Source organism: Eutrigla gurnardus, assembly GCF_963514095.1.
Source record: "Eutrigla gurnardus genome assembly, chromosome: 3".
NCBI lineage: Eukaryota > Metazoa > Chordata > Actinopteri > Perciformes > Triglidae > Eutrigla > Eutrigla gurnardus.
Genome location: NC_139917.1, coordinates 29522831 through 29534649, shown reverse-complemented (window position 1 = coordinate 29534649; position 11819 = coordinate 29522831). Strand labels below are relative to the sequence as shown.

General features: G+C 42.4%; 2 protein-coding genes across 3 annotated transcripts; one reads left to right on the top strand and one right to left on the bottom strand.

The window, feature by feature from the left end:
* The first annotated feature begins 2685 nt into the window (after positions 1-2685).
* LOC311011643 (myelin and lymphocyte protein-like) lies at positions 2686-6034 on the top strand. The gene is made up of 4 exons (XM_084006697.1): positions 2686-2886; positions 4114-4281; positions 4879-5004; positions 5461-6034. Exons 1-4 carry the CDS (start codon positions 2797-2799, stop codon positions 5533-5535), a joined length of 459 nt encoding a protein of 152 aa, XP_083862823.1. The 5' UTR covers positions 2686-2796; the 3' UTR covers positions 5536-6034.
* On the bottom strand, positions 5589-11297 carry LOC311011644 (uncharacterized protein). Of its 2 annotated transcripts, XR_014596912.1 has the most exons (4): positions 11224-11297; positions 8786-9059; positions 6873-8703; positions 5589-6833 (listed from the first exon to the last, which is right to left on the bottom strand). XR_014596912.1 is itself a non-coding variant. In XM_084006698.1 (3 exons), the coding sequence occupies exons 2-3, from the start codon at positions 9048-9050 to the stop codon at positions 8543-8545; spliced, it is 426 nt and encodes a 141-aa protein (XP_083862824.1). In that variant the 5' UTR covers positions 9051-9059; positions 11224-11297; the 3' UTR covers positions 5589-8542. The 2 variants fall into 2 exon arrangements, 1 of the variants encoding a protein (XP_083862824.1); XM_084006698.1 differs by having other exon boundaries at positions 5589-8703.
* Between the last annotated feature and the right edge of the window lie 522 nt (positions 11298-11819).

The following is an 11819-nucleotide window of genomic DNA, read 5'->3' as shown; positions in this document are numbered from 1 at the left end:
ATTATGTATTGTCAAAAGTACATTTTATGTGGAGTACATGTCTGATCTACGGAAGCACATTGCATTCACTGGATAAAAAAAAATTAGACGGCTTATTTTGTAATTATGAAAAAGGATCTCGTAATCTTTTCTTAAATACAATTTGTATTAAAAAAAATGACTCTCCTCACCAGCAGGCGACACTACAGCACCTTAGAGAGGAAAAGTGCACGTTGGGTGGGGGAGAGTAACAAAGTACATTAAAGTACTGAGTTATTTGTACTTTACTTGAATATTTCCATCACATGCTACTTTATACTTCTACTCCTCTAGGCCTACATCTGAGAACACTTTTGACTCCACCATATTTATTTGAAAGCTTCTACAGATTCAGGTAATAAATGATGAATCATTACAGATCGTAATAGTGATAGTGACCAAAAATATTCTATGGTGCTAAATATATCCCAAACATGAATGCTGCTGGCCTTTTATTATTATTATAGGAAATAGTTTTAGCAACTTAAAGGTCACCGTCAGGACCTTAAACTCGTTCCCCAACAGCAGTCTATTTGTGACGACTGTGATATGACGTTTGATGGTGTTTCATGGTATGAAAACAAACCAGTTCAGCTGGATCCTCCTCGGATCAGAGCACATTTAAACTATTAACCTGCGTATATTCTCCCCATCATCTCCATGTTCAGCCATGACATTGACAAATCTTTTAGATTAAAGACACAAAGCTACATTGTCTTTACTCTGACGCAAGAATCTGTCTTCTGGCAACATGTCACCTCTACACCGCTCTGCAAGCAAATAGATGTTACTCCACTGGTTGTAAAAAGAAATCCGACTGCATAGAAGTCTATGAGAATATGACTCAATAAAGACTGAAAATATGAGTTTATGGTCTCAATCTCTAGTTTCAAGTCTTCTTCAATCCAGCATGATGTTCATTTAGTCCATTATGGTCCATTTAGAGTCCACCAGACCAGAAAGCAGGGGATGCTTTAGGGGGCAGGATGCTACACGCTACCAATGCAGTTAGCTACTAAGATGACTTTAACTATAAAACAACTGTGAACTGCATCAGTATTGATCCAGGAATGTAAATTCTTACTTATCATACTTATCATGAAGTATTCAGCCGAGTGCAGCCTCCGCTGATGGAGCTGCAGATTAGATAACACGGCGGCGTTACCCGATGACACAATAGAGGGGAGACGGAGGAATTTGCTGCAGCTCAGGTTGCTGGAGGCTGAGCCCATGAAGCCACATGATGCCGATTCATATTTTAAAACGTTTAGACAATCAATTAATGTGGTTTCAATATGTTGTTGTGTTACAAGCAATGAGTTGCATAAATACAAGACAATATGTTGACAGTGAGAACAGCTGTCTCACTTGTTGCATCAGAGAGGTTCGTGGTTTTGGAAGAAGCAGCAGAGGAGTTCCAGCTCCAGGTTTTTGGACCAGGTCTCGCCCCGTCCCGACACACGGTCCACAGAGTGATGTCTCCGTCACAAGTAGGTTTCGCGGTCAGAAAAGGATCAGATGTCAGCGGTTGGAAACCAGATCCGGCCCGGCGATTATCTGAGGTGTTTGTCTGACAGCTCGCCTGCCAAACGAGATGCTGGTGGTTTCCATGGATCCGTTGTTTACAGTGCGAGGTGTGAAAGGCTGCAGGGTCACAAACAGATCCCAGATCAGATGTTACCACAACAAAAAATCAAGTTTTATTTGTATATTTCAGTTAAGAATGCTACTTTAGGACTTCCCTAGTGGGTAATGATTAAACAGACATAACATGGTTTGGCCCAGGCCGTATTGCTGGAACCTTCGGAGGGAAGGGATACAAAGTAGAACCAGAACTAGGACTACATGGGGAACACCGTTAGACCGTGCTGCGGTAAAATTAGAGGTTTTCTAAAGTGAGGCTGGCACTACTGCTTTTGTCCACATGAACTGGCAAAATAAACACAAAATAAAAGTTCCTTGTAGAAGCTCTAAAGTAGCGATGCAACCGGGTGGACGGGTGCGACGGGTGGATCTGATGAACTCAAGCGGTAGAGAGGCACCCCGAGCAGCAAACCTTACTGGATCTGGATCCATCTGGATTCTGGTGTGAAGCTGTTAACAATAGACCTCCAATGCAATCAGACTTCTTTTTGCAACCAGAGGAGTCGCCTCCTGATGGCCAGCAGAGAGAATGCAAGTCAAAGGCACTTCAGCATGGGCTTCACTTTTCAGAACCGGGGGTATGTTTGGGGGTATTCACGACTGCTGTTAGCTTGACTGCTACTACGGGGACTCACTGTCTTTATTGTCTTTATTGCATCCAGGTTGTTGGTAAAGTGTGTATTGTAACACAAATATTACATGTATGTTCTTAATTATTATTGTTGTTGACAATTGCACTATTTCCCTTGGAGTGAAATATGCTGTATAAATGAATAAATATGACGTCAGTACAGCTAATTATTAATATAAATGATCAACTATTTTAGTATGAGGGTATTCTGATTCCTAAAAAGGAATAAAAACAACATCGCTTGTCTATTGTTGTCATCGCGATGCAGAGCTGCTGCAGGTTGCCATGGTGACCAAAGGAGTGACGCCGGTCACACATCGATAAGTCTGTCTCAACGCTGAACCTCCAGCGGAGCGCACCGACACTCCGGTGTGTGCGAGCCGCCGGGCGTGTCTCCACGCGGCTGATGGGGATTCCGGTTTTTCCAGTCGGATCCTGGTTTAACCTGCAGCAGCTCCGAGTCCCGCTTCAGTCCGACCAGCAGCACCAGCACCAGCACCAGGATGGCCTCCAACACTGCCACCATGGGGAACCTCCCCAGCGGGCTCGGAATATGCACGACCATCCCCGACATCCTCTACCTGCCTGAGCTGGTAAGAAGCAGAAAGCCGCCGTCTGGCTGTGACGCACGGAGCGCGCACTTTTACGCACGGGTGAAAACTTCCCAAACGAACCTAAAATCAAATTTCCTGTGAGCTTTGCACTGCTTTCACGCACACATTCTGGGTTTTACTTCCTGAATCGGAGACTAGAAGCTGCACGGAGAACACCACATTTCTTTTCTTGGTTTCATCACAAATAATCTGAACTCGTTTTGATTCGCTGGTTCGTTTGTTCGTCAGTCAGTCAGTGTTTCAGAGAGAAGAAACAAAGTGATGTGCCGAGAGATTTTTAAAATGTCTGTCACTGAATCGTGCATGTTATATGTCCACATAAGTGGCAACAAGACGCTGGATTCTGATGCGTCCAAGTGTTGGATTTCATTTGCAATGTTTGTAAACGAAGCAACACAAGGACATTTGGATTTTCCATCTATGGTTCAGAAATGTAGATACATCCATCAACAATGAAAGGAGAGTGAAATGGAAGTGAAACCTGAGGAAGTTCCTGAATGTAATGCCCAAGGGAAATTATAATTGGCAGAGCAGCAATTTCCCTTTTTAAAGGAAAAATGTGAATGTGCTAAAAGTAAAAAAGAGGACCAGTCTTGGTACATTATTGTTGAAAATCCAGCAGATCTGGTTGCTGGAATTACTGTGAAGAACTTCCTGAAATTAGCCCAAGAACTGGTCTGACTCGTGGTCCCAACACTGACCTGGTATCAGCCCAAATCCCTCTGAAACCCACAGAAACCGTGTGTGTGAGCAGGTGCAGTCTGGTGAAGCCCCATGAATAATGCAGCCTGTCAATCATCAGGTGCAGCGTGGATGAAGGCAGCGACGCCCAGCTCTGTGCTGGAAATACAGGGTGGACAGAATAATGGAAACACCCCTTACCGAAATAACAGAAAGTGCCACCAAGAGAGCAGGTTGAATATGTTTATAATAATAGTGATAATCTTTATATAGCTTTAAAAAAAGAAGAAGAAACAAAGTGTTGATAAGCTGCTGTGATGCATTGAACAACAGGCCAATGACGTGTTGTAGCTTAGCTTAGCACAAAGACTGGAAGCGGGGGGGAATTGTTAGCCAAGCTGCAGGGTTCAAAGGTCAATAAATGAGACCTGTATAACATAACACCGCCCTAGTGGCTGCAACGCTTTCTGTTTTCTCAAGTCAGGGTCTTCCTCCTCTCATGGGTCTCTGGTGTTTTCCCCGCAGGTCTTTGGCGGTCTGGTCTGGATCCTGGTAGCGTGCACGTTCGTGGTCCCTCAGAACCCCCAAGGCTGGGTCATGTTCGTCTCCGTCTTCTGCTTCGTCATGACTTTCATCTGGCTGGTGGTCTTCGCCTGCGGGGGGCATCGTAACAGAGGCGTCTGGGCTACAGCGGTAAGTCCTCCGCAACTAATTTACCGTCGATTCTGGGAAAGATGACAACTTCCTGCCCTTTTAGTCCCAATCCTGAACACCCCACCTTTAGTTCCTGCCCGTCATTTTGAGTTTGTGACCCTTGGTTGCATCCTTGGGTCTTAGGCATGTGGCCTACTTCTCCCGGGATGGGAGGATCCAAATGATGGATCCATCAATCCATCAAGGAGGTCAATTAAAAAGTGTCGGTGGAGTTACACAATGAGGTTAGAGCTGGAAAAGTTCCACAATGTGTGATGAGTCAGAACAGGCAACAAAGTTCAGATCAGCATCAACAGACTGACAGTTCGATGAAACTCCTCCTTTAGGTGTGTTCAAGTACAATCTGGCATCTGAGGTTTTGAGAGTCTTTTATGCAAAAGAATCACCAAATCAGCACACCTCTTTCTTCCATTGCTTTCTGTTTGTCTTGCAGGTTTGAGTCTGCTTTTGGGCTGCTTCCTTACTGGGCAGTTAACAACACAATGCCAGTTTAGGGTGTGAGTGTGTGTTTTGTCTCCGTGCCAACGTAGAGTTCCTCACGTTCTTTCCCTTTTTGTCTCCCTCTCCGTCTGGCAGGACTTGGCGTATCACGGCATCGCCGCCTTCTTCTACCTCAGCGCCTCGGTGGCTTTGGCCAAAGTGACGCTGGAGATGAAGGACGCGACCTCCTCCCGAAACTACAAGCTGGACATCGCTGCGGTGGTGAGTCGGACGCTGAACGAAACCTGCAGGGGGTCCTGAACTCACAGGATTCATCACATACTGATGATAAACACAACGACCGCAAAGAAACATTCAGTGATATCCTCTCCTTCTCTTTGTTTCTGAGGGTTAGATGTTCGGGTTGATATCACTCTCAAATCTACACACTCAATACGAAGCTACAATCAGCAGCTGGTTAGCTTAGCTTAGCTTAGCTTATCTTAGCTTAGCGTGGAAACAGGATGCTTATAAAACATCCCCCCCTAGTGTCAAACTATTACCCATCTTATGCACAAAGTCTTAGCTTCTCACCAGCACCTGAACACACCATGGAGGAAGCGTAATACGATTCCACTGGTCAGGTTTGGATTATCCCATAGATATGCATGGTCCTCAGAGGATGACTCCTGTCAGCCAATCAAAATGGTCCACTGATTGTCCTCTTTGTGTCTCCAGGTCTTCTCGTACGTGGCGACTCTCCTCTACTTCATCCACACCATCCTGTCCGCCATCCGATGGAAATCCTTCTAGAGGTTTTCTGAACCTGAACAGAACTGATTTTTGATTTTTTTTTATCCTTAAAGTTTGTACATGAAGCCACGCTGTCATGGAGGCGGGGCTGACGGTGACGGAGGTTTTTGTTTTCCCCCTTCGCTGGGAGGCGAAGCAGCGTCCGTATCACTGAAGCAGCAGGAAGGAGGACGTTTTAGGCTTCAGCAGCCGACCGAGCTGCTTCATCTGTTCTGTCAACAGCTCCACGGAAACTCATCAGCATTTAGTGCACGTTCTTCACAGCCTGGAAGCAGGTTCCAGAAAAAACATGTTCATCTTCATCAAACACTTTTTTTTTCAGAGGGTTTCTTTTATTTTGTCCACCCTCTCATGCTGTAAACGGCACACTTTGCCGACGCATCCTGTTACATTTTCCATTCAAGGAAATAGTCTTGTTTTTTCCTCACCGATGCGGCTGATTTTATATTTTTATAAGTTTCTTTACAAGAAATTTGAATTAAATGTGGATCAGAACAAGGATGTAAACTCTTTTTTGTTTTCTTTTTTGTAACGTAAGCCTTTATAACTTTACATTTTTGTAAATAGACTTTTGGAAGTCATTAAAAATGAAGAAATTAGTTTGTTTGAAACATTTTAAATTAATTCTACAAATTGTACAGAAGGTATATATATATATATATATATACATATATATAGTATATGTGCTGTGTTGGTTTGTCGTCATGGTAACGATCATGGTAATGGTATGAATATTTCATCAGCAAGTGAAGGGAGGGAGGGCAGAGTTCACAATACTGAGAAGGAAACTAAACTACACATGATAGCTTTAGGTGGGCGGGGCAGGAGGCGGAGTCATGTTCAGCGTTTTAAGAATGACAAACCGTAGTGACCCAATTCACAAAAAGCATAAATGCATAAATGAACATTCCTGACCATCTCCACATTACCTTATTTTATCCCAAATAGTTAAACAAGCAATTTAGAAGAGTCGTGCGTTTGATAAGTCACATCTTTGTTTCGTGAATGAAAATGTATCAGATGGATCAAATCAATGCATTTAGGCGAAATTAACAGGATGTTATATTATTTTCATTTCCTCTCATCACAAATACATTTAGGTGGAGTTAAAAGGCTCAACAGGTTTTTCCTTCCATCAGTAAAACAAACAGAATGTATGTTAGCCTTTCATAGAAGTAGGCAAACAATAAATACATCAAAGCTCCCTCATGTGGCTCAAATGTGTACTGCAGATAGAAATGTTAAATAAAAGTGGAAGAAATTCCAATAAAAAACGACCCAAATCAAATCTCCTACGACTCATTCGTGGGTTTTTGGGAACGACTGCTCTAAGAAACGTCCGTAAAAATGCATTACGCATCTAATAGTGGGAGCAAGGATCTCCGCTAGCATGAAAGTTAGCCTGAGGCAGCGGACATCACAACAATTTCATTAGATTTTATCATTTTTGGAAGAACCTTCCTTTACGCTTACGTAAAATGTTAAAACGTAAACGTTAGCTCGGTTTAATTTTACTTCGTATCCGTTGACGTTACCAGATATGGATATTTTGCAGATTCACTTTCTGACTCCAAGGCAAGTTTTTTCTAGTGGAATTATTATTATTTTTTGTATAATTTATCTTTTGGCAGAAGTGTGAGTGGTACAGTCCCTCTCACAATCAAGCACCACCACCAGGTGGCGCCAATAAAGTCCCTGAATTTGGGTTCGGAGGGACTTAATGTCCACATATTCAGGTTTGGGGGATTTTAAACTGGTTTCCCAACCCGCAGCACTGATGATAACAAGAACACAAACCAGGTTTAATGGAGTATGGCAGGGAGTAAATACAGGGCAGGCTGACACACACACACACACACACACACACACACACACACACACACACACACACACACACACACACACACACGGCGGGTCAGTGAACTGTAGCTGTGATGTATTATGGATGAGGGGAGGCAGCAGGTGATAATAGTGAAGCATCTCCGTGAAACTGAAGAAGACTGTGAGGCTCGATGGAAACATTCAGCTTTATACACTTTACATCCAAAAATACTTTCCTTTTGCTCTCGTTTAGGCCTGATGAAGGGAAATCTTAATGTTACAGGACACAGTTATATTTTAGACATGAACTTTGCATCACCTGACTGTCTTGTTCCCTGTGATGTAATAGTTTTGCCTTTTGTCTTGCAATAAAAAATAAAAAAAAGTCAGATAGCTACCAAGAGTCCTTGTCCCCCCGAGTTTTTAGAAATGTGCTGACATCACATGTCAGGTGTTGAAGATCACAATATCTGAACTGATCAAATAATCAATACGCATCTGAAACTATTTCAGCTGGGAAATCTCTTTGAAAGTCAGACAAAAACACTGTAAACCATATCATAAAAAAAGCAAAGGGCCTAAATTCAGTTTCACCCCGTTTCCTCTGATATTTAAATAGGTTTATTTGATCAATAATTTCATCCAGATCCATTAAAGAAAAACAAAAAACAACTAAAGATTTTTGATGAAATTTCAGATATGCTCTCATGCATTTCTTCCGTCTGAATCTTCCTCTGAGAAAAGACCCACAAGCCTGAAGCCACATCATTGTGGCGCCACCTGCTGACACCAGGTGGCGACGACATGCAGATGTGTTGAAGCCACAATGAAACGTCAGGATCACTTTTTAAATGTGCTGGAAAACAAAGAATACTCGGCTAGCAATTTAAAGTGGATTTTTAAAAATTTGAGGTCACACACATATATGCTGGAAAAAAACAACAAAATATAATAAAAATAATATAATGTACATATTTTTAATATGAAAATCTAATATCTTCTAACATCTATTTTAATTATTTTTTCCACAAATTGAACCCTGGTTCTTCGCCAGGGACACCACTAGTGGGCTAATGTGTTATAAAACATTTATTAATGCTATGTGGAGACTTAAAGTAAATGTATGTTACAAAAGAACAAAATCTCATGTGTATTACTCGCCCGGGTCCGGTTATGTTTCCTGGGTTTATTTATGGATGGTTATATTCAGTTTCCCTAAGGTGGAGCCGGTGATTGACGGGGCGATGATGGCACTTCCTTGCTGAGCCAACATGGAGGCAGGAGCAGCAACAGGTGCCACAGTGGAGGAGGAGGAGGAGGAGGGTGCAATTGTTTTCCCCCCTGCAGCTGAGAGGATACAGATGCAGACACTCGTGTTAAAAAAACTGAAAAAAATGCTTTTACTTGTCAGTAACTTCCTGAACTGCACCTTCGTATCTGTTCTTTAACGTCTCCGCGGCGTTGTTGTTGTTCATCTTCTTCAGGATCTCAACGGCGACGTTCACAGCCGACTCTTGGCCGTAGCTCTGCATCATCCGTGTCACGGTGTCCGTCCGCTCAGCTCTCTCCAGGCGGGACTGGGGCATCGCTTTGCAGCCGGGCAACACCTCCAACGTGAGGTACCACTTCAGCTTTTCAAAGTCATTTTGGATCAAATCATCCAGCATCTCGATCAGCAGCTGTTGAACCAACATGTCTGCTCACTGTGGAGGAAGGGAATGAGTTACAGTTTTTCTCCATTGGTTTGGCTCGTTTCTTGAAACAGAAATTACATTCTCAAAACAACATGGACAAATCTCCAAACCACTTGGCAATTGTCCACAACAGAATTGCATTTCTCATTCATTAATCAAATTGCAATTGTCTTAGTACATGTCTCAATATCTCATTACATCTTTGCAAATGATTAAGTACAGCTAGCCTACATTTAGCACAATTTCCAGGTGAATAGATCTTGTTGATCTAAAGTGATTGTCGATTCTCAGTCTAATGGTTGTTCTCTTCAAAACATGTCAGCATCATTTCATTGTGTAAGTCATCACTTGCACAATAGTCTGTTCAATTGTCAAAATAAGTCAAGAACATAATACCATGAATACCATATATGAATCTCTTAGAACATTTGATAAATTGAGTACAGTAATTGACAGTCAGGTGAAACTAGAACTTGACTAACGAAGGAGGAGTTTCACTCATCTCAGATGACCAATCAAACCGTATGTTTAGTTACCTGACAGGTGCTGTCTATGATTGTGAATGCTGCCAAACATATACAGTATATATATATAAAGGTTGACCAGGACCAGTACCATTTCTGAACATGGAGGCACCTGGCCAAGCAAATGAACAAGGGCAACTGCCTGCTCCATGAAGAAGAAGAGGAAGAGGAAGAGGAGTAAGGGTGCGTGGTGGTGGAATAGGGGGAAGAGGCCGAGGAGCACGAAGACACCATGTTGTCCCGGATGAAATTCGGGCCACAATTATAGACAGACTGTCCTCCTCGAGAAAACGACCACATAGGTCGTGTGTCAAGCACCGAATTACGACCATATGTTACGTTTCAAAATAGCGCGCCCTCTAGCGGTCAAGTAAATATCGACACTCCGGTGTCTCAGACGATCGCCCCCCCCCCTACCCTATTTGGTCGTATGAGTTGGAGGGCTTGTTGATTATAGACCATGTTGTCAACCACCGTCTCACAATGGTGGAGGCAGGTCGCAGAGTGCAGCCTAATGTGCCTCGCTCTACAGTCTCCTCCATCATCCAAACCTTTCACAGGGAAAACAGGTATGTACTCATATTAGTCAATATCAGTCAATAATTATTATATTTAGGGTAAGAATTATATGTTGTATACTCATTTAGTGCGTGTGTGTGTGTGTGTGTGTGTGTGTGTGTGTGTGTGTGTGTGTGTGTGTGCGTGTATGTGTGTGTGTGTTATAGCCCTGCAGTAATGTACCTCAATGGGATACAGTAGTATTCCAGTCACTGCTCAGTGATGCATTAGAATAGTGGTAAAAAGTAAAGCAACAATACAATTTCATTGGTAACTCATTCTGTAAGAAATACATAAGACATACATTATGAATGGAGTGTTGTCTTTTGAATTCTATGTTTGAACGATAACCTGTGGCTACTCTTACCGTAAAATCCAATTTTTTTCAGTTTTACACACAATTGTATTCTGTTAGCTAGACAAAAAAACGAGTACAGTAACTGTTGTCAATGAAGGACTGGGCTAAGACTTGTGTGGTGGACATGAGGGATATTTCAATTGTCCTCTGCCATAGTGACAAAACATCTAAACATTTTGACTTGCAGTGCTTACACAATGCCAAAGGGATGATGCATTTTGGGGGCACTGACTATTTATATGAGAAAGAAATTTAGATTTGACACATGAGCGAACTGTTTTGGGAGAGATATGAGCTTTTGCAGGTGAACCATGGTGTTGTGCTGAACCATCCAGGTTATTTTGGCAAAAGCACCAAGAGTGTTGAGAACGTCCGGTCTGTTTCGAGAAATGAGCCAAAGCAATTGAGAAGGATCTTTTGTCTTTTGGGGGCACTGACTATTTATATGGGAAAGGAATTTAGTGTTGAAGCATGAGTGAACAGTTTTGGGAGAGATATGAGCTTTTGCAAGTGAACTATGGTGTTGTGCTGAACTGTAAGACTGTTTTTGCCAAATGATCTTAGAGTTTTGAGAATGTAATTTCTGTTTCAAGAAATGAGCCAAACCAATGGAGAAAAACTGTAATTTCACAGGAGATCATGCGCTGGACTATAAAGATACAGATCAGATGAAGGATTTGGAAAGTTTCTACATTTAACGAATGTAACTGTCGTGAACATAAACGGGACTTACCGTGTTATCGACGGCACCGAGAGACAAATGTGGGTGACAGGATGTCAAACAGGAAGTGGAGGAACAGATTGAAAGTGTTGCAACAGTTTTGTGACGTGTTACTTCTCAGATGCAGAGCCGTTTCTTGCCTTTGGGGGGGCCCTATGTAAGATTCTGTTTGTAAGAGGGGCCCCTCATTTTGTCAAACTACGATGGGGTGGATTCCAAACCTTTCAGATGATCCGTGGAGATGCATCAATCTGTTACACTTTAAGAGGAAAACAGCCTAGATTTGTGAAAATCTCTCTCAAATTCAAATTAAACATCTCAAGTTGACCCAGTGAGTTAAACAGGAAATATAATAATAATAATAAAAGGAAGAAACAATGAGGCACCTTTGTACGACGGTGTATTAGGGCCACTGTAGGGGGGAAAACGGAGAGAGGGGGGCAATATTCAGAGAGAAAAAAAGTAGAAATTTGCGACTTCATTACGATGCTAACAACCGGCGTCTATGCTAGCTAACCCATGAATGTCACATTTATTTTTCTAATCAATACATCACAACGTGTGACGACGCCTCGTTAAGGTCCTTAGGGAGATGATGTTGATGCTTA